We start from the raw sequence: 26,622 nt of genomic DNA, 5'->3' as shown, positions 1-26,622 counted from the left end.
GAATTCCTTCTCTGGGAATTCTCCCGGCGCTGAGCATCCCTCTTCATTATCCCAAAGATTTAATAAGGAAAACAACCAAACAGACGGAGAGAGGATCACGAAACCCTTGGTTTCCTTCTTCCCACTCCCTCCACGGCAGCTGCTTCTCTTCCAAACTCTCCAGGCAGCGCCAGGAAAGACTTTAATTAGGGAAATCAAACTCCTGCCGGCAATGAGGTTCCCATTAACGGATCCTGCGGCTCCTCCGGGAACGCCAGGAAACAGCTCTGGCGGATCTGTTGGTAGCAGTGTGCTTTTGATATGTAAACGGATCCCAGGAACGCAGAACGTACGGAGAATATCCTGGATGCTTTGTAGAATCCATTATTTTAGGGCCGCAAAGCATTTTTCCCTGTAATCCTTGTTTTACCACGCTCATAACGTCTGGAAATATCCACCTTTGATCTGGAATTTTCCTTGGTTGGGCTTTGATCAAAGTCCTTAGGCTTTTTTTTTTTTTTCCATCCTCCTTTAATTCCCTGGAAAAATCCCTCCAGCTGCTGCGTGTTTTGGGATGAGAACTTTTATGGAATTAAAAAAAAACCCTCCTCGTCCACACCATTACTTTTTTGAAGCCGAAGCTGCGGTCTGGGAACGAGCAGAATTCCAAACAGGAATGTGCTGCTTGCGATTCCCTTGTTCTTCGCCGTGTCTGCGGCTCCCATCTGGGGGTTCCGGACTGGGAGGATGGAATTCTCACCCCGGCACTGGAATTTGGGAGGGAGAAGGTGCTGTGTTGTGAGTTGCTCCTCTTTGGGAGCCTCTTCCAAATTCCTTGTTTGTCCTGCTTTGGGAAAACGCGTGTCTTGGTTTGGAAAGATGCGTTTGCCAAGGAAAAGCTGGAGCGTCCCTTGGAATGGAGAATGTAAACACCCTTCCCTCCTAATTGTGATAATTTTGCAATTAGGGGCTCTCAGGCAAAGATGTGGGAATAGGAGTAACAGTTCTTTACGAGGAATATTAAAAATAAAAAGGAAAATACAAATGTAGTAGTAAAACAAACAAACAAACAAAAAAAAACCCAACCCAAAATCCAAAAAAAACAAAAAAAAAGCAAGGAAGCAAACAGAAATCCTGGAAAGAAACCCTGACAGAGTCAGGGATAGGACCTGGTACCCTGATGCTCAGGGTGTTGGAAGCAGCCCAGATAAATCCTCCTGGAGTAACTGATGTGGTTCTGTGGAGTGGAGATGGTCCTGTAGAAAGTCCAGTGGTGGTGAGATGGATCTGGTCTTCCTGCGGGAATCCAGTGGAAAAGCCGGATCCCTTGTGTCCTTCAGTGCCAGTTTTTATCCAGCTGGGAGCAGCTGGCTCCTCCCCAGTGTGTGGAGCATCTCCCAGTGGGATGATGGAATGTGTCCTGTCATTGATTATCCTTAATGGCCCCTTATCAGGAGATAATGGAGGATGGAGGGGTGGTGACAGAGACAACAAACACTGCCCCACCTCGGTTTAACGGCTGGGACATTATCCGGAGGCATCCTCCTCCTTCCCTCCTGGAGTTACGAGGATAACACATCTCCCAAAAGATACCCCGCGGATTGTGACCTGTCCTCGGGCTCTCCTGGAGATGTTCCCTCCCTCTCCAGGTATCCCGGAGCAACTCCTCCAGACAACATCTGGAGCATCCTTGCACCTCCATCAGCACCAGGCTGACATTGGCCAACCCCTTGGGATTGCTCATCCCCTGCCCCAGCTCCCTGCGGATGAGCAGCTTGAGTTTCTCTTGAGTTTTTCTCTCTAGTTTCACTTGAGTTTCTCTTGAGTTTCTGTTGAGTTTCTGTTGAGTTTCTCTTGAGTTTTTCTTGAGTTTCTCTCGGGTTTCTCTTGAGTTTCTCTTGAGTTTTTCTTGAGTTTCTCTAGGGTTTCTCTTGAGTTTCTCTCAGATTTCTCTTGGATTTCTCTTGAGTTTCTCTTGGGTTTTTCTTGAGTTTCTCTCGAGTTTCTCTTGGGTTTCTCTTGAGTTTCTCTTGACTTTCTCTTGAGTTTCTCTTGAGTTTCTCTTGAGTTTCTCTTGAGTTTCCCAGCTGTTTGACCAGCGCTTGTTTCTCTTGAGTTGGAACTTGAAAAAAAGGGAATGCTTTCTTTAGGAATTCATGCTCCTGTTTGCCGTCCCGGGTTTTCCACTGTCCCTTTTGCTCCTGGACCCCTGGGCCTGCGGCTTCCCGAGGCCTCACAGCCGCTCTCCCTGCTCCCTTCTCTCCCAGGTACGACACCCCAGCCTCTTCCAAGAAGAAAGTCCGGCCCAAGGACCGCAACAAGCTGTCCACGGAGGAGCGCCGGAAGCTCTTCGAGCAGGAGGTGGCCCAGCGGGAAGCCCAGAAACAACAACAGCAGCTCCAAAACCTGGGCATGACCTCCCCTCTTCCCTACGACTCCATGGCCTATGGAACGTCGCACCACGGCTTCATGGGGTACCCGCCGGGCTACCCCATGCAGGCCTACGTGGATCCCAGCAACCCCAACGCCGGCAAGGTGCTGCTGCCCACGCCCACCATGGACTCCATGTGCTCTCCGGCGGGATACGAGCATTCCCAGACTTTGGTGGGGCACGCGGTGGAGCCGGCCCTCGGCGCCCCGCAGCCGGTGCCCGTGGTCCAGCACGTGGCCGCCGCCGCCGCCGCCGCCGTGGAGGTGTCGGCGCCGCAGTACGTGGCGCAGAGCGACGCCGTGGTGCACCAGGAGCCCAACGTGGCCGTGCTGCCGGTGGCGGCGGCCGGCGCGGTGCAGAGCCAGGGTTACGGCGTGTGGGATTCCGGACAGCAGCCCGTGGCCGTGCAGCAGCCCTACTCCCCGGCTCAATCCCAAACCGCCATCTACTACCAGGGCCAGACCTGCCAGGCCGTCTACGGAGTCACCTCGCCCTACTCGCAGACCACCCCGCCCATCGTGCAGGTAATTCCGGCCGGGAAAGCTCAGGGAGCCGGCTGGGGGAAAACACCGGAGTTAGTCGCGCTGTGCCGCTCGTGTTGGGGCGTCTTCGTGGCTCTTCTCCAGGAGTTTGGTGCTTGGGTGTAGGAGAAAAGCAGCATTCCGGGGTGTTTCCCGTCCGCAGACGGTGTAAATTGGAGAATTGTGGAGTTATGGAGTGTGCGGGGTTGGGAGGAACGTTTGGGAGAATCCAGTTCCACCCCCTGCCAGGGCTGGGAGAGCTTCTGTTATCCCAGATTGCTCCAAGCCGCGTCCAACCTGGCCTTGGACATTCCAAGGGGTGGGGGGTATTGGGAACATCCAGGGATTGGAATCATTGGACACATCCAGGGACTGGGATATTGAACACATCCAGGGATGAGGGACATTGAGAACATCCAGGGATTGGGGATATGGAACACATCCAGGGATTGGAATTATTGAGAACATTCAGGGATTGGAATTATTGAGAACATCCAGGGATTGGGGATATTGAGAACATCCAGGGATTGGGATATTGAACACATCCAGGGATTGGTGGATATTGAACATATCCCGGGATTGGGATATTGAACACATCCAGGGATTGGGATATTGAACACATCCAGGGATTGGGATATTGAACACATCCAGGGACTGGGATATTGAACACATCCAGGAATTGGAATCATTGAACACATCCAGGGATTGGGATATTGAACACATCCAGGGATTGGGGATATTGAACACATCCAGGGATTGGGATATTGAACACATCCAGGGATTGGGGATATTGAACACATCCAGGGATTGGGATATTGAACATATCCAGGGACTGGGATATTGAACACAGCCAGGGACTGTGGATATTGAACACATCCAGGGATTGGGATATTGAACACATCCAGGGATTGGGGATATTGAACACATCCAGGGATTGGGATATTGAACACATCCAGGGATTGGAGATATTGAACACATCCAGGGATTGGAGATATTGAACACATCCAGGGATTGGGATGTTGAACACATCCAGGGATTGGGATATTGAACACATCCAGGGACTGGGATATTGAACACATCCAGGGATTGGGGATATTGAACACATCCAGGGGTTGGGATATTGAACACATCCAGGGATTGGGATATTGAACACATCCAGGGATTGGGATGTTGAACACATCCAGGGATTGGAGATATTGAACACATCCAGGGATTGGAGATATTGAACACATCCAGGGATTGGGGATATTGAACACTTCCAGGGATTGGGACATTGAACACATCCAGGGATTGGGATATTGAACACATTCAGGGACTGGGATATTGAACACATCCAGGGACTGGGGATATTGAACACATCCAGGGACTGGGATATTGAACACATCCAGGAATTGGAATCATTGAACACATCCAGGGATTGGGATATTGAACACATCCAGGGATTGGGATATTGAACACATCCAGGGACTGGGGATATTGAACACATCCAGGGACTGGGATATTGAACACATCCAGGGACTGGGGATATTGAACACATCCAGGGACTGGGATATTGAACACATCCAGGGATTGGGGATATTGAACACATCCAGGGATTGGGGATATTGAACACATCCAGGGACTGTGGATATTGAACACATCCAGGGATTGGGATATTGAACACATCCAGGGATTGGTGGATATTGAACATATCCAGGGATTGGGGATATTGAACATATCCAGGGACTGGGATATTGAACACATCCAGGAATTGGAATCATTGAACACATCCAGGGATTGGGATATTGAACACATCCAGGGACTGGGGATATTGAACACATCCAGGGACTGGGGATATTGAACACATCCAGGGATTGGGGATATTGAACACATCCAGGGATTGGGGATATTGAACACATCCAGGGATTGGGATATTGAACACATCCAGGGATTGGTGGATATTGAACACATCCAGGGATTGGGGATATTGAACACATCCAGGGACTGGGATATTGAACACATCCAGGGATTGGGATATTGAACACATCCAGGGATTGGGATATTGAACACATCCAGGGATTGGGGATATTGAACACATCCAGGGGTTGGGGATATTGAACACATCCAGGGATTGGGGATATTGAACACATCCAGGGGTTGGGGATATTGAACACATCCAGGGATGGGGATATTGAACACATCCAAGGATGATCCCATAGTTTTTGGGGCCAATCAGGAATTTGCAGCTTGCAGGAATATTTTGGTTTCTTGACTGTTGAAGGGAGATTTGTGGATAAAAGCTGAGTAAATGAGTAAAACGTGGATGTGGGAGCTCAGCTTCCACTGGCTTTGGAAGTAGAATCCGGAGCTACCAGAATTAATTACATTACAGAAATCTAAGGATAATATTAGGAAGGAATTCTTGGCTGGGAGTTTGGGGAGGGGAGGGATGGAATTCCCAGAGAAACTGGGGCTGCTCCTGGATCCCTGGCAGTGTCCAAGGCCAGGCTGGATCCGGCTCGGAGCGCCCTGGTCCGGCGGAAGCTGCGCTCCTGCAGCAACGTGTGTTTTTTGGGAGAAGCCTCTGAGTGTGATTCCCTGTTCCAGAGCTACGCCCAGCCAGGTCTCCAGTACATCCAGGGCCAGCAGATCTACACGGCTCATCCGCAGGGAGTCATCGTGCAGCCGCCCACAGCCGTCACCACCATCGTGGCGGCCGGGCAGCCCCAGCCCATCCAGCAGGTGAGGATCCCAAGGGATGGGTGGGAAGGGTTTCCAGCAGGTCAGGATCCCAAGGGATGGGTGGGAAGGGTTTCCAGCAGATGAGGATCCCAGGGATGGATGGGAAGGGTTTACAGCAGGTGAGGATCCCAAGGATGGGTGGGAAGGGTTTTCCAGCAGGTGAGGATCCCAAGGGATGGGTAGGAAGGATTTTTCCAGCAGGTGAGGATCCAAAGGAATGGGTGGGAAGGGTTTTCCAGCAGGTCAGGATCCCAGGGATGGATGGGAAGGGTTTTCCAGCAGGTCAGGATCCCAGGGATGGGTGGGAAGGGTTTCCAGCAGGTGAGGATCTAAGGGGTGGATGGGAAGGGTTTTCCAGCAGGTGAGGATCTAAGGGATGGATGGGAAGGGTTTTCCAGCAGGTGAGGATCCAAAGGAATGGGTGGGAAGGGTTTACAGCAGGTGAGGATCCCAAGGGATGGGTAGGAAGGATTTTTCCAGCAGGTGAGGATCCAAAGGAATGGGTGGGAAGGGTTTACAGCAGGTGAGGATCCCAAAGGATGGGTAGGAAGGATTTTTCCAGCAGGTGAGGATCCAAAGGAATGGGTGGGGAGGATTTTCCCATGGGATGAAGAGCTGCCTTTCGTGACCCCTCACAACTTTCCCTCCCTCCCTTCCGTGCTGTTCCCAGCCGGAGCTGGTGGTCACCAACAACCTCCTGGATCTGCCTCCGCCTTCCCCGCCCAAACCCAAAACCATCGTCCTCCCTCCCAACTGGAAAACGGCCCGGGATCCCGAGGGAAAGATCTACTACTACCACGTGGTCACCAGGTGGGTGTGGACATGGCTGACCCCTGGGATGGGCGCTCCGGGCACAGCCCTTTCCATGAAGGAGCTGTTATTCCCGATATCCAGCCTGAACGTCCCCTGGCACAACTTGAGGCCGTTCCCTCTCATCCCGTCGCTTGTTTTTTGGGAGGAGAGCCCAGCTCCCACCTCCATAGGAAGAAACACGATTTTCCCAGTGGCTTTTCCTACGCCTTCCCCATCGGTTTTGGAAAGAACCAGGTTTTGGATCAATCCCTATGAATTTACCTGGGATTAAAATGAATTTTAAGCTTCTGAAAAGGACTTGTTTTAAAGTGGGAGGTGTGGATGGGGATCCACCTCTGAAGGGATAGGCAGGAATATTTTTCTCCATATCCCTGTCCTGCTGTCAGCTCTCGTTCCTTGCACACATTTCTCCGCATCCGTGAATCTTTTCCATCTCCCATTCGGATTCCTCCCGGCTCCCTGGCACGCAGCAGAGCAGGAGACCTTCAAACACCTGGAATTCAGAGCAGTGGAGCAGGAACTGGTGAATTGGTTTGGAAATCTTGGAATGAGATGAGGAGACCCAAGGGAGGCTGAACCTTCCCTGGGCTCTCTGCTGGGATGTTCCCACCTTTCCACGCTGGGAATTCCATCCCAGTGATGAACATCCCTTCATCCCACAATCATCCCTTTTTTTTTTTCCTTTCCCCCACTTCCTGCTTGTTTTCAACCTTCTCCGACCTCGAAATCCTCAAACTCATCACCAGGAGCGGGACGAGGCCGCGAGTTCCGCGCGCCGGGAATTCTGCTGGCCGCTGGAACCCGGATTCCCGGTTTCTCCCGAAGAGGTGACGGTGATCTGTTTTCCTTCCTTCCAGACAAACCCAGTGGGATCCTCCAACCTGGGACAGCCCCGGGGACGAGGCCAGCCTGGAGCACGAGGCCGAGATGGATCTGGGGACGCCCACGTACGACGAGAATCCCATGAAGGTGAGAGGGACGAATCCTTGGGATGGGCCGTGGGATGGGAGGGACAGAAGTGACCCCGGATCCCTTGGAATGGCTCCGCTGGCGGCACTCGGGGCTCGGCTCTGCACGCCGGAATTCCCTGAAAATCCGGATTCCAACCCGTGTGTGGAGCTGGAAAAAGGGAATGAGGGGGAAATAACCCTGAAAGAGGACAAACCAAGGGCGTGGCTCAGAAACCTTTCCCGTGCCTTTCTGAGCCTTTAAAAAAGCTGGAGAAAATCCATGGAAAGAAAGAAATCCGTTCTCCCGCTGCTTGGGCGCTCCCACATTCCCAGGATTTTCCTGGAGGTGTTGTCCCTCCTGCAGCACCCGGGAACGTCCCGCATGGCTGCTGTTGCTTTTCCGCGTGCTGCCAGCATCCCGAGGGTTAATCCCATTCCCGGAACGCCTCCGAGCGCTCCGGCCGGGAATCCTGGCCAGTTCACTCCGACAAAATTACCGACAAATATTTATCTCCCTGGGAAAAAAGTTAATTGGAAAATGAGCTCAGAGCTGCCACTCCCCGCTCAGAGGAATCCAGGGAAGCCTTTCCAAGGATTTTTATCTCTGGATCAGTGTCACGTTTATCCCGTGACATCCCCTGATATTCCGGGATCTTGGGGTTGCGAATATCGTTGAAGGATATTGGGATTGAGCAAGAAAATGTTGATTGGAGGCTCTGAAGGGAGATTCCAAGCTGGAACAGCTGGGAAGTGCATCCCTGTGGAGGGATGAGCTGAAGTTGGAGATGTTTGGGAGCATCCCTGGGATGGGAACCGGGTGCTGAGGAAACAGAGCAGTGCTGCTTTTCCTATTGGAAATTCCCAGGAGGAATTCTGAGGGTCTCGGTTCTGCCTGCTCAGCAGAGGGAGCAGCGAGGGAAGGTGCTTCCATAAATGTGGGATTTTATCCCATAAATCGGGATAAAGAGGAGCCCAGGGCTGAGGTGACCGTCCAAGGGCTTCTCCTCAGGCCGGACATGATCCGGCCGCTCCTTCCCGGTTTTTATTGCTCGCTCCAAAACCCAAATCCCTGAATTTCCCTGAATCCATGGATCCCTCACTCCTAAACGAGCCAGGGCTCTGGCTGACCTTGGGCTGAGGAGCTTCCTGCTCGCTCCAGAGCTTTAATTCCTTTTCTTCTGGGCCAAGAAGGCCGGGTTTTTCCTGGCACTCAATTCCCGTGGTCGCGGCTCCTGCCTCCGCTGCTTCCACCCTGAAATCACAACCACATTCCTTGGATTTTTTTTCACCCTCCTCCCCACCCCACACCTTTCCCAAATGGATTAAACCCACCCAGGAGGGATTAAACCCGCGGCTCTGGCGTCCCGTAGCTGCTGCCGCCGTTCCCGGTGTTCCCGGGCTGCGAGGGAGGATTTTCATGGAAAGGCACAGGAGGAGTGGGAAGCCAGGATCCCCTATTCCCTCAAAAGCACGCTTGAAATCCTGTTTTTCCCATGGAAAATGGCTTTCCTGAGGGAGTAGCCCAGCAGGAAGGCTGGATGCTGCAGGTTTTGCATCCTTTTGGATGGAAAAAGCTTGGATTTGGGATGGGTTTGTCTCTGCCCGTTGGTTCTCCATGGAAAGGTTGGCGTCAGTGGAGCTGCTGGAAAAGAGAATCCCAGTCAGGCTCCTCCGGGTTTTCCCAAACATTTGGCTCTTTAATCCCATCCCAGGCTGGTTTTCCCCTCATCTTTGCGGCTTCTCCATTCCCATCTCCTCCAGAGGCTGGAAAACTGGGACAGGGACATTCCGGGGATTGTCCTGTGTTAGTTTTCCTGGCGGTTTTCCCTTGGATTACGGGATTTCTCTTTGGAGGGGTGAGGGAGGAAGGCCTTGCTAAGGAGGTTTTGATATTAAAATAAATATAAAATGGAATTTCAGCCTAAAATTGGGAAGATTTTCCCAAGGAGGAATTGGCGCCTTGGCACAAGGAGGAGCTTGGAAACTGAGTTCTCGTTTCTCCTCCTCATCCTGATTCCGAGATTTTTTTTTTCCCCTCATCCCACATGGAGAGGGGTTGGATGGGGAAGGGTTTGAGGGCAGAGAAGGATTTGGGGATGGAGAAGGGATTGGATGGAGAAGGATTGGCTGGAGGAGAAGGGATTGATGATGGAGAAGGGATTCATCATGGAGAAGGGTTTGGGGCTGGAGAAGGGTCTGGGATGGAGAAAGGTTTGGTGATGGAGAAGGATTTTGGGGTGGAGAAGGGATTGGTTATGGAAAAGAGTTTAGTGCTGGAGAAGGATTTTGGGAGTGAGGAGGGATTTCATGGTGGAAAAGTGATTTTTAATGGAGAAGGAGTTTGGGAATGGAGAAGGATTTGCTGGGGAAAGGGTTGGGGAGGGAGAAAGAATTGGAGGTGGTAGAAGGGTTTGGGAAATGACAAAAGGTTTGGGAATGATGAGGAGTTTGGGAAGGGTTTGGGAATGATAAAAGGTTTGGGAATAACGAGGGGTTTGGGAATGGTTTGGGAATGACAAGGGGTTTGGGAGCGATGAAGGATTTGGGAAAGCTTTGGGAGTGATGAGAGGTTTGGGAATGACGAGAGGTTTGGGAAGGGTTGGGAACGAGGAAGGCTTTGGGAATGGCTGGGAACGAGAAAGGCTTTGGGAATGGTTGGGAACAAGGACAGCTTTGAGAATGGCTGGGAACGAGGACGGCTTTGGGGCTTTGGGAAGACTGGGAGTGAGGAAGGCTTTGGGAAGATTGGGAGTGAGGAAGGCTTTGGGAATGGCTGGGAACGAGGAAGGCTTTGGGAAGGTTGGGAATGAGGAAGGCTTTGGGAAGGGCTGGGAATGAGGAAGGCTTTGGGAATAGCTGGGAATGAGGAAGGCTTTGGGAATGGCTGGGAATGAGGAAGGCTTTGGGAATGGCTGGGAATGAGGAAGGCTTTGGGAAGGTTTGGGAACGAGGAAGGCTTTGGGAATGGCTGGGAATGAGGAAGGCTTTGGGAATGGCTGGGAATGAGGAAGGCTTTGGGAAGGTTTGGGAATGAGGAGGGCTTTGGGAATGGCTGGGAACGAGGAAGGCTTTGGGAAGGTTTGGGAATGAGGAGGGCTTTGGGAATGGCTGGGAATGAGGACGGCTTTGGGAATGGCTGGGAACGAGGAAGGCTTTTTGGGAAGGTTTGGGAATGAGGAAGGCTTTGGGAAGATTGGGAATGAGGAAGGCTTTGGGAAAGTTGGGAACGAGGACGGCTTTGGGAAGGTTTGGGAACGAGGAAGGCTTTGGGAAGCGTTTGAGAACAAGGAAGGCTTTGGGAAGCGTTTGGGAACGAGGAAGGCTTTGGGAATGGCTGGGAATGAGGAAGGCTTTGGGAATGGCTGGGAATTAGGAAGGCTTTGCCGACGGAGCTCTGCCGGCTCTGGTTCCGGAGCCATCCGGATCCATCTGCTCCCCATTCCCGGCCTTTTGAAGTGGCAGCCGAGCTTTGATGTCCCTGCTCCGGCCGGGCCCGGGCCATAAACCCTCCCTGGCAGGGCGGATTTATCCCTGTGCCCTCGCTCCCGGGATTCTGCAGCTCCAGCCAGGCGCATTTTTAGGGATTGAAAGGCATTTTTTTTTTTTTCCCCTGCTTTTTGTTTTTTTTCAGTGTTAAATACTTCTAAAAAGTGGGATTTTTTTAATTAAAAGAAATATTGGGACGTCATCAAAGAGCGGAAGGAGAAAGGAAACCCTCCCCCGGCTTTCCAGACCCTTAATAAATCCTTCTGCTCTTCCCGTCCTTATGATCCCAGTTGGAATGACCTGGATCCCAGAGCTCTCCCGGAAAATGGGATGCTGCTTTTCCCATCTTAGGCTCCAGGGAGGTGGCAGAGCTCGGGATGGGAGCGTGTGGGAGGAGGGCGTGGATCCAGCGTGGAGGGATGGGCTCCGGGATGCAGCCGGAGTGGATTCTGCTCCCTTAGCAAATCAGGGATCGGCGCTCAGGGAAGCAGCCAGAAATTCCGAGAAAATTCCCTTTCTCTTGCCTGTAGCTAAAGATAATCCTTGTGAATGCTTGGGGCGGGGCGGGGACCTGCCCTCCCAGGGAATTCCTGAAGGAAAATCCATCAGCACAGGGCTTGCTCCCACTATGGACCAGCCCCAGGACCCACTCCTGCTCTTTTTCCAGCTTTTTTTTTTTTTTCCCAAAGAAAACAAGAGCAAGGAGTGGTCCCTGTGCCTCCCAGCCCAGGAGTGTGCTGGGAGTTGTGCCAGGATTGGGCTGGGAAATGTTTCGGGACCAAGCTGGGGAGTGCCAGGAACAAGAATTGGAAATGCTGGGATCAGACTGGGAATTGTGCCTGGATTGGGCTGGGAATTGTGCTGGGACCGAGCTGGGGAGTGCCAGGAGCAAAGCTGGGAAACTCTGGGACTGTGCTGGGATAGAACTGGGAATTGTGCCTGGATTGGGCTGGGAATTGTGTTGGGACCGAGCTGGGGAGTGCCAGGAGCAAAGCTGGGAAATGCTGGGACTTTGCTGGGATCAGACTGGGAATTGTGCCTGGATTGGGCTGGGAATTGTGTTGGGACTGAGCTGGGGGGTGCCAGGAACAAGAATTGAAAATGCTGGGACTTTGCTGGGATCAGACTGGGAATTGTGCCTGGACTGGGGCGAGGAGCGTGCCGGCATCGGGATGGGGAGCTGGCTGGGATTGGGCTGGGAAACGCCTGCTCTGGGGTGTGGAGCGTTCCGGGACTGGGCCGGGAAACTCACCAGGAATGAGCTGGGAATTGTGCCTGGATCGGGCTGGGAAGTTGGCTGGGATGAACTGGGCAGCTCGCCTGGAAGTTCACCAGGATTGAACTGGGGAATGCTCCAGGACTGGGCAGGGAAGTTTGCTGGGAAAAGGCTGGGAAGGGCACCAGGAATGGGCAGGGAGATCCCTGCTTTGGGGTGGGATTGTGCTGGCATTTTTTTGGGAATTGGACCTGGATCAGACTGGGAAATGAGCTGGCCTTGGGCTGGGAAGGGTGTTGGGAAGGGCTTGAGGGGTGCTCTGGAATGGGGCTGGAATCCCCTCAGAACTGGGCTGAGAAGCTCCTTGGGATCAGGCTGGGATGGGAAGATCTGGATTGGGAATCTCCCTGGGAAGGGGCTGGAAGCGCGCGCTGCCCCGGGTGTGGGACAGGGAAGCGTTTCCATCCCCCTGTTCCCTCTCCAGTCTTCCAAGAAGCCCAAGACAGCAGAAGCCGACACGTCCAGCGAGCTGGCCAAGAAGAGCAAGGAGGTGTTCAGGAAAGAGGTGAGGGATGGGATCCATGGGATCCATGGGATAATGGGATAATGGCATCCATGGGATGGGATCCATGGGATCCATGGGATGGGATGGGACGGGATGGGATGGGATGGGACGGGATGGGATGGGACGGGATGGGATGGGATGGGATGGGATGGGATGGGATGGGATGGGATGGGATGGGATGGGATCCATGGGATCCATGGGATGGGATGGGATGGGATGGGATGGGATCCATGGGATGGGATCCATGGGATGGGATCCATGGGATGGGATGGGATGGGATGGGATGGGATGGGATGGGATGGAATGGGATGGGATGGGGTGGGATCCATGGGATGGGATGGGATGGGATGGGATGGGATGGGATGGGATGGGATGGGATCCATGGGATGGGATCCATGGGATGGGATCCATGGGATGGGATGGGATGGGATGGGATGGGATGGGATGGGATGGGATGGGATGGGATGGGATGGGATCCATGGGATGGGATGGGATGGGATCCATGGGATGGGATGGGATGGGATCCATGGGATGGGATCCATGGGATCCATGGGATGGGATGGGATGGGATCCAGCGCTGTCTCCCGCAGATGTCCCAGTTCATCGTGCAGTGCCTGAATCCCTACCGGAAACCCGACTGCAAGGTGGGCCGGATCACCACCACCGAGGACTTCAAACACCTGGCACGCAAGGTGGGAATGGGGGAATGGGGGGAATGTGGGAATGGGGGAATGTGGGAGTTTGGGAATGGGGGAATGCGGGAATGGGGGAATGGGGGAGTGTGGGAATGGGGGAATGTGGGAGTGTGGGAATGGGGGAATGCGGGAATGGGGGAATGGGGGAATGGGGGAATGTGGGAATGCGGGAATGTGGGAGTGGGGGAATGCGGGAATGGGGGAATGCGGGAATGGGGGAATGGGGGAATGGGGGAGTGTGGAAATGGGGGAATGCAGGAATGCGGCAATGGGGGAATGCAGGAATGGGGGAATGTGGGAATGGGGGAATGAGGGAATGGTGGAATGAGGGAATGTGGAAATGGGGGAATGGGGGAGTGGGGGAGTGGTGGAATGTGGGAATGGGGGAATGCGGGAATGGGGGAATGGGGGAATGCAGGAATGGGGGAATGGGGGAATGTGGGAATGGTGGAATGAGGGAATGTGGGGGCTACAGGACACGGGGTCGTGGGGACACGGTGGGACAGGGACACACGGATGCAGGAACATGGGGATGTGGAGGGTACAGGGACGTGGGATACAAGGACTTGGGAACACGAGGAGTACGGGAACATTGGGACACGGATACGGACACAGGAACACAGGAACGCGGGAACACAGGAACGTGGGGACACGGGGACACGGGCACACTGAAAGATGAGGATACAGGGATAATGGGTGGGTACAGGGACGTGGAATGTGGGACTTGGGGACATGGAGAGTGCAGGTTCATTGGAATGTGGGGAGCGGGGACACGGGGACACAGGGACATGGGGACACAGGGACACAGAGGATAGGGGGACATGGGGATACAGGGATGTGGGACTTGGGGACACAGAGGGTGTGGGAACATGGGGATAAGGGGACATGAGGACACGGGGATAAAGGGGTGTGGGACATGGGGACACAGGGATGTGGGACTTGGGGACACAGAGGGTACAGGGACACGGGGACAAAGGGACATGGGGATAAAGGGGTGTGGGATATGGGAACACAGGGTACAGGAACATCGGGACATGGGGATAAAGGGACATGGGGACATGGGAATAAAGGGACATGGGGACACAGGGATTTGGGACATGGGGACATGGGAAGTACAGGAACTGTGGGGACACAGGAATAAAGGGACATGGGCACACTGGGACACAGGGATGTGGGACATGGGGACACGGGAATAAAGGGACATGGGGACACAGGGATGTGGGACATGGGAACACAGAGGGCACAGGTACACAGGGACATGGGAATAAAGGGACATGGGGACACTGGGACACAGGGATGTGGGACATAGGGACACAGGGATGTGGGACATGGGAACATGGGGATAAAGGGACATGGGGACACAGGGACACAGGGATGTGGGACATGGGGACACGGGAATAAAGGGACATGGGGACATGGCAATAAAGGGACATGGGGACACAGGGATTTGGGACATGGGGACACGGGAATAAAGGGACATGGGGACACAGGGATGTGGGACATGGGGACATGGGGATAAAGGGACATGGGGACACAGGGATGTGGGATATGGGAACATGGGGATAAAGGGACATGGGGACACAGGGACACAGGGATGTGGGACATGGGGACACGGGAATAAAGGGACATTGGGACATGGGAATAAAGGGACATGGGGACACAGGGATGTGGGACATGGGGACACGGGAATAAAGGGACATGGGGGACACTGGGACTCAGGGATGTGGGACATGGGAACACAGAGGGCACAGGTAGACAGGGACACGGGGATAAAGGGATATGGGGACACAGGGACACAGGGACATGGGAGGTACAGGGACATTGGGGTATGGGACATGGGGACATGGGGATAAAGGGACATGGTGACACGTGGACACAGGAACGTGGGACATGGGGACATGGGAATAAAGGGACATGGGGACACAGGGATGTGGGACGTGGTGACATGGGAATAAAGGGACATGGGAGGTACAGGGACAGTGGGGACATGGGGACACAGGGATGCCCCAGGAAATGGGATCGGGTCATTCCAGCTGCCTCCAGCTCCTTGGAGGATGAGGGGAGGGAAGGAGAAATGGTGGGGGGATACTGGGAGAACAGTGGGAAATATGTAGGGAATATTTGGGGGAGTAACAGGGAATAATGGAGGAATAATATGGAGGAATAATAGGAGACATTGAGGGAATATTTAAGGAATATTGAGGGAATATTTGGGAATAACAGGAAAGATTCGGGCAATAATATGAATGCAGCTCAGGGAATATTTGGGGAGTAGCAGGGAATAATTAGGGAATAATGGATAAATAACATGGAGGAATAATAGGAAAAATTGAGGGAATGTTTGGGGAGTAATAGGAAAGATTTGGGGAATATCTGGGCACTAATCGGAGCATAATTTAGGGAATATCTGGGAATAATAGGAAATATTTGGGGAATAATAGGAAAATAGCTTGGGAATGTTTGGAAAATAAGAGCAGACATTGAGGGAACACTACCAAATATTTAGGGAATATTTGAGGAATATTTGAGGAACATCTGGGGAATAATATAAATATAGCTTGGGCAGTATCTGGAAATAATGGAATTTTTGGGGAATAATAGGAAAATAGCTTGGGAATGTTTAGAAAAAATCCAGCAGATATTGAGGGAACAATACCCAATATTTAGGGAATATTTGGGGGATATTTAGGGAATAATATAACAATAGTTTGGGCAATATATGGAAGTTACAGGGAATTTTTGGGGAGTAATAGGAAAATAGTTTGGGAAATATTCGGAAAATAACAGCAGATATTGGGGGAACACCACCAAATATTTTGGGAATACTTGAGGAATATTTGAGGAATATTAGAGGAAACATTTAGGGAATAATAGGAAAATAGCTTGGGGAATGCTTGGAAAATACTGGCAGATATTTGGTGAACAATACCAAATATTTTGAAATATTTAGGGAATATTTGGGGGATATTTAGGGAATATTTGAGGAATATTAGAGGAACATTTGGGGAATAATAGTAAAATAGCTTGGGGAACGTTTGGAAAATAACAGCAGATATTGGGGGAACAATACCCAATATTTAGGGAATATTTGTGGGATATTTAGGGAATAATATAACAATAGTTTGGGCAATATATGGAAGTAACAGGGAATTTTTGGGGAATAATAGGAAAATAGTTTGGGAAATATTTGGAAAAAAACCAACAGATATTGACGGGAACAATACCAATCATTTTGAAATATTTAGGGAATATTTGAGAAATAATTGAGGAATATTTGGGGAACAATAGGAAAACAGCTTGGGAATGTTTAGGAAAAATAACAGCAGATATTGGGGGAACAATACCAAATATTTAGGGAATATTTGGGGGATATTTAGGGAATATTTGGGGAGTAATAGGAAAATAGTTTGGGAAATATTCGGAAAATAACAGCAGATATTGAGGGAACACTACCAAATATTTAGGGAATATTTAGGGATTATTTGAGGAATATTTGAGGAATATTAGAGGAACATTTAGGGAATAATAGGAAAATAACTTGGGAAATGTTTGGAAAATAACAGCAGATATTTGGTGAACAATACAAAACATTTTGAAATATTTAGGGAATATTTGGGGGATATTTAGGGAATATTAGAGGAATATTAGAGGAATAATAGGAAAATAGCTTGGGGAACGTTTGGAAAATAACAGCAGATATTTGGGGGAGCAATACCCAATATTTAGGGTATATTTGTGGGATACTTAGGGAATAATATAACAATAGTTTGGAAGTAACAGGGAATTTTTGGGGAATAATAGGAAAATAGTTTGGGAAATGTTTGGAAAATAACAACAGATATTGATGGGAACAATACCAATAATTATGAAATATTTAGGGAATGTTTGGGGGATATTTAGGGAATATTTGAGGAATATTAGAGGGAACATTTAGGGAATAATAGGAAAATAGCTTGGGGAATGTTTGGAAAATAACAGCAGATACTGAGGGAACACCACCAAACATTTAGGGAATATTTGGGAGATATTTGAGGAATATCAGAGGAACATTTGGGGAATAATAGGAAAAATAACTTGGGAAATAGTTGGAAAATACTGGCAGATATTGGGGGAACAATACCAAACATTTTGAAATATTTAGGGAATATTTAGGGAATATTTGGGGGATATTTGAGGAATATTAGAGGAACATTTGGGGAATAATAGGAAAATAGTTTGGGGAATGTTTGGAAAATAACAGCAGATATTTGGTGAACAATACCAAACATTTTGAAATATTTAGGGAATATTTGGGGAATATTTAGGGAATATTTGAGGAATATTTAGGGAATATTTGAGGAATATTAGAGGAACATTTGGGGAATAATAGGAAAATAGCTTGGGGAATGTTTGGAAAATAACAGCAGATATTGGGGGAACAATACCAAACATTTTGAAATATTTAGGGAATATTTAGGGAATATTTGAGGAATATTAGAGGAACATTTAGGGAATAATAGGAAAATTGCTTGGGGAATGTTTGGAAAATAACAGCAGATATTGGGGGAACAATACCAAACATTTTGAAATATTTAGGGAATGTTTGAGAAATAATTGAGGAATATTTGGGAAATTATAGGAAAATAGCTTGGGAATGTTTAGAAAAAATCCAGCAGATATTGGGGGAACAATACCAAATATTTTGAAATATTTAGGGAATATTTAGGGAATATTTAGGGAATATTTAGGGAATATTTGAGGAATATTTGAGGAATATTAGAGGAACATTTAGGGAATAATAAGAAAATAGCTTGGGGAATGTTTGGAAAATAACAGCAGATATTTGGTGAACAATACCAAATATTTTGAAATATTTAGGGAATATTTGAGGAATATTAGAGGAATATTTGGGAAATTATAGGAAAATAGCTTGGGAATGTTTAGAAAAAATCCAGCAGATATTGGGGGAACAATACCAAATATTTTGAAATATTTAGGGAATATTTGGGGAATATTTAGGGAATATTTGGGGGATATTTAGGGAATATTTGAGGAATATTGGAGGAATATTGGAGGAACATTTAGGGAATAATAGGAAAATAGCTTGGGGAATGTTTGGAAAATAACAGCAGATACTGGGGGAACAATACCAAATATTTAAGGAATATTTAGGAAATATTTGAGAAATAATTGAGGAATATTTGGGAAATTATAGGAAAATAGCTTGGGAATGTTTAGAAAAAATCCAGCAGATATTGAGGGAACAATACCAAATATTTTGAAATATTTAGGGAATATTTAGGGAATATTTGGGGGATATTTAGGGAATATTTGAGGAATATTAGAGGAATATTAGAGGAACATTTAGGGAATAATAGGAAAATAGCTTGGAGAATGTTTGGAAAATAACAGCAGATATTGGGGGAACAATACCAAATATTTTGAAATATTTAGGGAATGTTTGGGGGATAGTTAGGGAATATTTGAGGAATATTTAGGGAATATTTGAGGAATATTAGAAGAAGATTTAGGGAATAATAGGAAAATAGCTTGGAGAATGTTTGGAAAATAACAGCAGACATTTGATGAACAATACCAAACATTTTGAAATATTTAGGGAATATTTGGGGGATATTTAGGGAATATTTGAGGAATATTAGAGGAATATTAGAGGAACATTTAAGGAATAATAGGAAAACAGCTTGGAGAATGTTTGGAAAATAACAGCAGATATTTGGTGAACAATACCAAACATTTTGAAATATTTAGGGAATATTTAGGGAATATTTGAGGAATATTAGAGGAACATTTGGGGAATAATAGGAAAATTGCTTGGGGAACGTTTGGAAAATAACAGGAGATATTTGGTGAACAATACCAAATATTTTGAAATATTTAGGGAATATTTAGGGAATATTTGAGGAACATTTGGGGAACATTTAGGGAATAATAGGAAAATAGCTTGGGAAATGCTTGGAAAATAACAGCAGACATTTGGTGAACAATACCAAACATTTTGAAATATTTAGGGAATATTTAGGGACTCTTTGGGGATTCATGTGACAGTAGCTGAGGGAATATCGGGAGCTAAGAGGAGATCTTTGGGAAGCAGGAGCAGGGGAGCTTGGGCAGTGGCCGGGCCTGGCTGGGGTGGGAATTCCGGGGCTGATCCCGGCGTTTTTCCCGCAGCTGACCCACGGGGTGATGAACAAGGAGCTCAAGTACTGCAAGAACCCCGAGGACCTGGAGTGCAACGAGAACGTCAAACACAAAACCAAGGAGTACATCAAGAAGTACATGCAGAAATTCGGGATCCTCTACAAGCCCAAAGAGGACACGGAGCTGGAATAACCGCCGGGAGCCCGGATTCCGAGCCACCAACCTGTGAATTTATTATTATTATTATTATTATAATTATTATTATTATAATTATTAATGACGCCGGAATTTTTTTTTTTTTTTTTTTTTTAATTTTTTTAAAAGGAAAACAAACTTGGCTCCCGGTGCCGAGGATGAGCCTGGCTTTTCCCGAGCCGGTTTTTCCTGAGCCAGGCTTTTCCCAAGCCCGGCTCTCCCGAGCTCTGTATTATATTTTAACGTATATGTGAATATATTGATAATAATTTTGTTTTTTTTTTTTTTCCTCGTTGCTTTCAGCCCCGGACTTGCCAATCCCACGGGAATGTTTGACAGGAGACTTTGGGGGGGGGGTTTATTCCCGGATTTTATTTTTTTAATTTTAATTTTTTTTTTTTTTTTTTTTCCTGATCGTTTCCTTGGTGTTTTTTTTTTTCCCCCCCTTTCGGTTCCCGCGAGGTTTTCCTCCGTTTTTCCCCCTGTAAATACTGCGGATTTCTGGCCGTGTTGATAAGATTCGATTTTACCGCTTCGAGCATTTTACTTTATCCAGTTTTTACGGAACTTTTTATGTAAAAAAAAAAAAAAAAAAAAAAAGAAGAACAACCAACCAAAAAAAAAAAAAAAAAGAACAAAAAAAAGAAAAAAGGGCAAAAAATGAGAAAAAAAAATAATAAAAAAAAAATCAAAAACAAAACAACAACAAAAACCCCAAAACGAAACAAAAATACCCACAAAAAATCCCGACCCCGAACCCCAAAATCGACGCCAGGGACCCGGCCCGGGATGTCCCCTCTCCCTTGGGGACCTCCTGTCACCCCCTCAGCGTTCCCGGGAATCTGAACCCCCGGGAAGGGGAAGTTTGGGGTGACCCGGGAGCGTTTTGGGGTTAAAAAACGGCTTTTCCTGTCCCCTCCTCCTCCAGGGGCCGCCCACGCCACGGGGCTGGGACACACGGACACGGCCTGGGGACACCTGGGGACACCTGGGGGGTCACATCCGTGGAATGTGGCCCTGGGGACAGCCAGCCCCGGACACCTGAGCGGTGACACCCAGGGGACACCCAAGGACACATCTTGGGGACACCCTGGGGACACCCGGGATCCATCCCAGGGACAAACGGACACCCAGGGACCCAAATCCCGGTGAGGGGACTCAGGGACAGCTTGGGGACAGCTGGGGACACCCGAGGGGACACCTGGGGACACCGGGGACACCCGAGGGGACACTGGGGACACCCGAGGGGACACATCCCAGGGACGAACAGACACCTGGGGACACATTCTGGGGACAGACACACTGGGGACACATCCCAGGGACACATGGACACACTGGGGACACACTGGGGACACATTTCAGGGACAAACAGACACCTGGGGACACATCCCAGAAACTCAGGGACACTGGTGACAGCTGGGGACACATCCCAGGGACACCTGGGGACACATCCCAGGGACAAACAGACACCTGGGGACACATCCCAGAGACTCAGGGACACTGGTGACACCTGGGGTCACATCCCAGGGACACCTGGGGACACATCCCAGGGACACATGGACACTTGGGGACACCCGAGAGGATACATCCCAGGGACAAACAGACACCTGGGGACACATTCCAGAGACAGGGACACACTGGTGACACCTGGGGTCACATCCCAGAGACACACAGACACACTGGGGACACCCGAGGGGACACATCCCAGGGACACCTGGGGACACATCCCAGGGGCACACGGACACACTGGGGACAGCTGGGGACATCCCAGGGACACATGGACCCCTGGGGACACACTGGGGTCACATTCCAGAGACACAGGGAGACACTGGTGACACCTGGGGACACATCCCAGGGACACATGGACAGCTGGGGACACACAGACACATTGGGGACATCCCAGGGACACACAGACACCTGGGGACACCTGAGGACACCTGGGGACACATCCCAGGGACACCTGGGGACACATCCCAGGGACACACAGACACACTGGGGACACCTGAGTGCACCTGGGGACATATCCCAGGGACACACGGACCCCTGGTGACACTCGGGACACCCGAGGGGACACTTCCCACAAGGACACGCCAGGACACAAACCCTGGTGGCACCCGGTGACAACTTTAATGTCCCCAGCCCGGCGCCGGCCGCCAAAGGTCCCCGTCCCACCCTCCCACCGGAGAGAATCCCTAAAAAAAGTACAAAACCCGAGTGAAAAACAGGGAAAAAATATTAAAAATCCCCAGGAATCCCTCGGGGAGCGGGAGCCGGGGATGTCACACGTCCAGGGTGTCACATGTCCGGGGATGTCACACATCCAGGGTGTCACACATCCAGAGTGTCACACATCCAGAGTGTCACACATCCGGGGTGTCACACACCCAGAGTGTCACACATCCAGAGTGTCACACATCCAGGGTGTCACACATCCAGGGTGTCACACACCCAGGGTGTCACACATCCAGAGTGTCACACATCCAGAGTGTCACACATCCAGAGTGTCACACATCCAGGGTGTCACACACCCAGGGTGTCACACATCCAGAGTGTCATACATCCAGAGTGTCACACGTCCAGAGGTGTCACACATCCAGGGTGTCACACATCCGGGGTGTCACACATCCGGGGTGTCACACATCCAGTGTCACACATCCAGAGTGTCACACATCCAGAGTGTCACACATCCAGGGTGTCACATGGCCGAGGTGTCACACATCCCGAGTGTCACACATCCAGGGTGTCACACAGCTGAGGTGTCACACGTCCAGGGTGTCACACATCCAGGGTGTCACACAGCCGGGGTGTCACACATCCAGGGTGTCACATGGCCGAGGTGTCACACATCCCGAGTGTCACACATCCCGAGTGTCACACGTCTAGGGTGTCACACGTCTAGGGTGTCACACGTCTAGGGTGTCACACGTCCAGAGTGTCACACATCCAGGGTGTCACACATCCAGGGTGTCACACGTCTAGGGTGTCACACGTCTAGGGTGTCACACGTCCAGGGTGTCACACGTCCAGAGTGTCACACATCCAGGGTGTCACACATCCAGGGTGTCACACATCCAGAGGTGTCACACATCCAGAGTGTCACATGGCCGAGGTGTCACACATCCGGGGTGTCACACATCCAGAGTGTCACACACCCAGAGTGTCACACGTCCAGGGTGTCACACATCCGGGGTGTCACACATCCGGGGTGTCACACATCCAGAGTGTCACACGTCCAGAGGTGTCACACGTCCAGGGTGTCACACCTCCGGGGTGTCACACGGCCGAGGTGTCACACATCCGGGGTGTCACATAGCCGAGGTGTCACACGTCCAGAGGTGTCACACGGCCGAGATGTCACACGGCCGAGATGTCACACGGCCGAGATGTCACATGGCCGAGGTGTCACACCTCCGGGGTGTCACAGGGCCGAGGTGACATCGGCCGCTGTCCCCGCGGGGCCGGGGCCGCGCTCCAGGAGCCGCTCCAGCTCTCCCGGCTCCTCCGGGCACCGCGGGGACAGCGCGGGGCCCTCGGCGGGCGCTGCGGGGAGGGACGGGACCGGCGGCGCCGGGTGAATTCCAGCGGCACGGGCGGAGCCGACCGCATCCAAGTGATCCCTAATCCCATCTGGGGCTTCCCCACCCCATCCAAGTGATCCCTAATCCCTTTTGGGATTCCCGACCCCATCCAAGTGATCCCTAATCCCCTCTGGGGCTTCCCCACCCCATCCAAGTGACCCCTAATCCCTTTTGGGATTCCCCGCCCCATCCAAGTGATCCCTAATCCCCTCTGGGGATTCCCAACCCCATCCAAGTGACCCCTAATCCCTTTTGGGATTCCCCGCCCCATCCAAGTGATCCCTAATCCCTTTGGGGATTCCCGACCCCATCCAAGTGATCTCTAATACCATTTGGGATTCCCAACCCCATCCAAGTGATCCCTAATCCCATCTGGGGATTCCCGACCCCATCCAAGTGATCGCAACCCCATCCAGGTGCTCTGTGATCCCATGGATCCCATCCCATCCCACCCCATCCCATCCCATCCCATCCCATCCCATCCCATCCCATCCCATCCCATCCCATGGATCCCATCCCATGGATCCCATCCCCATCCCATCCCCATCCCATCCCATATCCCATCCCATATCCCATCCCATATCCCATCCCATCCCATCCCATCCCATGGATCCCATCCCATGGATCCCATCCCATCCCATCCCATCCCATCCCATCCCATCCCATCCCATCCCATCCCATCCCATCCCATCCCATCCCATCCCATCCCATCCCATCCCATCCCATCCCATCCCCCCCCAAATTCTCAGGAGTCCCCAAACCCTGACCCTCCCCTGGCCTGGCTGTCCCCAAATCCCCTATCCCGATATCCCCTCCTCTATCCCGATATCCCCTCCCCTATCCTGACATCCCCCCTATCCCGATATCCCCTCTATCCCGATATCCCCTCCCCTATCCCGATATCCCCTCCCCTATCCCGATATCCCCTCTATCCCGATATCCCCCTTTATCCCGATATCCCCTCTATCCCAATATCCCCCCCTATCCTGATATCCCTTCTATCCCGATATCCCCTCCCCTATCCCGACATCCCCTCCCCTATCCCGACATCCCCTCTATTCCCATATCCCCTCCCCTATCCCAATATCCCCCCCATCCTGATATCCCTTCTATCCCGATATCCCCTCCCCTATCCCGATATCCCTTCTATCCCGATATCCCCTCCCCTATCCCGATATCCTCACGGGTCTCAGCCGCCTCCCGCCCGCCGCCGTCCCCCCGCAGTTTCTCGGCCTCTCCCGCGTCCCGCGCCTTGTCCAGCTGCCGCTGCTTCCTGCAGGAGTCCCAGCTGCGGGGTCACCGGGGGTCACCGGGGGGTCACCGGGGGGTCACCGGGGGTCACCGGGGGGTCACCGGGTGTCCCCAAATCCCCGCTGTCCCCCCCCGGGCACCCCCCGCTCACCACTTGAAGGCCACGTAGGCCACGAGCCCCACGACGAGCGCGGCCAGGAGCGCGCAGTACAGCGGGATGATGTCGCCGGGGGGCTCCGGGGGCGGCCCCGGTACCGGTACCGGCACCTCCGGGGTCACTCGGGGCTCCCTCGGTACCGGTACCGGCACCTCCGGGGTCACTCGGGGCTCCCTCGGTACCGGTACCGGCACCTCCGGGGTCACTCGGGGCTCCCTCGGTACCGGTACCGGCACCTCCAGGGCCACTCGGGGCTCCCCTGGTACCCCCCGGGTCACTCGGGGCTCCCTCGGTACCGGTACCAGCACGGTCACTCGGGGCTCCCTCGGTACCGGCACGGTCACTCGGAGCTCCCTCGGTACCGGTACCGGCGGGGTCACTCGGGGCTCTCTCGGTACCGGCACCTCCGGGGTCACTCGGGGCTCTCTCGGTACCGGCACCTCCGGGGTCACTCGGGGCTCCCCCGGTACCGGTACCGGCACCTCCGGGGTCACTCGGGGCTCCCTCGGTACCGGTACCGGCACCTCCGGGGTCACTCGGGGCTCTCTCGGTACCGGCACCTCCGGCGTCACTCGAAGCTCCCTCGGTACCGGTACCGGCACCTCCGGGATCACTCGGAGCTCTCTCGGTACCGGTACCCGGGGCTCCCCCGGTACCGGTACCAACACCTCCGGGGTCACTCGGGGCTCCCCCGGTACCGGTACCCGGGGCTCCCGCCGGGTCCCCGCGGCCTCGCCTGTGGGAGAACCGAGAAGAAGCGGGAAGCGAAGCGAAGGCGGACGGGGCCGGGAACGAGGCTGAGCCCGGCCGTGCCTCAGTTTCCCCTCGGGGACGGGCGGGGGCAGAATCCCGGGTCTGGGACAACTCGGCGGTGACACCGGGGAAACGGAGGCACAAAAAGGGGGATGAGGGGACAGAAAGGGAAACTGAGGCACAAAAGAAGGGATGGGAGGAGACGGGGGGGAAACTGAGGCACGAAAAAAGGGGGTCGAGGTGGAAAAGGGAAACTGAGGCACAGAAAGGGGAATGAGGGACAAAAAGGGAAACTGAGGCACAAAAAAGGGCAACGAGGTGAAAAGGGAAACTGAGGCACAAAAAGAGGGAGTGAGGTGAAAAAGGGAAACTGAGGCACAAGAGGGAAGGAGGGGGAAAAGGGGAAACTGAGGAACAAAAAGGGAATGAGGGACGAAAAGGGAAACTGAGGCACAGAAAGGGGAATGAAGGGAAAAAGGGAAACTGAGGCACAAAAGGGGAATGAAGGGAAAAAGGGAAACTGAGGCACCAAAAAGGGCAACGAGGTGAAAAGGGAAACTGAGGCGCAAAAAGAGGGAATGGGATAAAATGGGGAAACCGAGGCACAAAAACGGAGTGAGGTAAGAAAAGGGAAACTGAGGCACGACACGAGGAAACTAAAGCAGACAAGAGGAAATCGGGGAATGATGTGGGGAAACTGAGGCACGATGTGAAAATGAACCAGGACGGGGGAAACTGAGGCGCCAAAAGGGGAAAAGTGAAGAACTGTGGGGGGAAACTGAGGCAGAAAAGGGACGGGGAGGCAAAGAAAGGGAAACTGAGGCACGGTGCGGGGGAATTGAGGAACGGCACGAGGGAAGAGAGGCACGATGAGGGGAAACTGAGGCACAAAAAGGGGAAATTAAGGAGCGAGGAAGGGAAACTGAGGCAGGAGAAGGGGAAAGTATGGAGTAACACGGGGGAAACTGAGGCACAAAAGGGAAACTGAGGCACGAGACAGGGAAAATAAGCAGCCTGGGGAAACTGGCACAAAAGGGAAACTGAGGCACGAGAAGAGGAAATTCAGGACTGATGATGGGAAACTGAGGCACGAGAAGGGAAACTGAGGCACGAGAAGGGAAACTGAGGCAGGAGAAGAGGAAATGAAGGGTTGATGAGGGGAAATCGAGGCAC

The 26,622-nt window shown here is 51.6% G+C and overlaps 1 protein-coding gene across 2 annotated transcripts in view; it reads left to right on the top strand.

Moving 5' to 3' along the window:
- The window catches only part of SETD2 (SET domain containing 2, histone lysine methyltransferase), a 62,125-nt gene extending 41,881 nt beyond the window's left edge, over positions 1-20,244 (top strand). The window contains exons 15-22 of one of the 2 annotated variants that reach the window (XM_040067785.2): positions 2,247-2,934; positions 5,518-5,652; positions 6,323-6,462; positions 7,323-7,434; positions 12,602-12,682; positions 13,273-13,374; positions 19,546-19,740; positions 20,014-20,244. In XM_040067785.2, coding sequence (XP_039923719.1) covers positions 2,247-2,934; positions 5,518-5,652; positions 6,323-6,462; positions 7,323-7,434; positions 12,602-12,682; positions 13,273-13,374; positions 19,546-19,707 — 1,420 coding nt within the window. In that variant the 3' untranslated portion in view covers positions 19,708-19,740; positions 20,014-20,244. Of the gene's footprint in view, positions 1-2,246; positions 2,935-5,517; positions 5,653-6,322; positions 6,463-7,322; positions 7,435-12,601; positions 12,683-13,272; positions 13,375-19,545 lie in introns of both variants that reach the window. The other variant, XM_040067775.2, reaches the window with a different exon arrangement.
- The last annotated feature ends 6,378 nt before the right edge of the window (positions 20,245-26,622 follow it).

The sequence above is a fragment of the Hirundo rustica genome, chromosome 1, assembly GCF_015227805.2.
Source record: "Hirundo rustica isolate bHirRus1 chromosome 1, bHirRus1.pri.v3, whole genome shotgun sequence".
Taxonomy (NCBI): Eukaryota; Metazoa; Chordata; class Aves; order Passeriformes; family Hirundinidae; genus Hirundo; species Hirundo rustica.
This window is presented reverse-complemented; position numbering and strand designations above follow the sequence as displayed.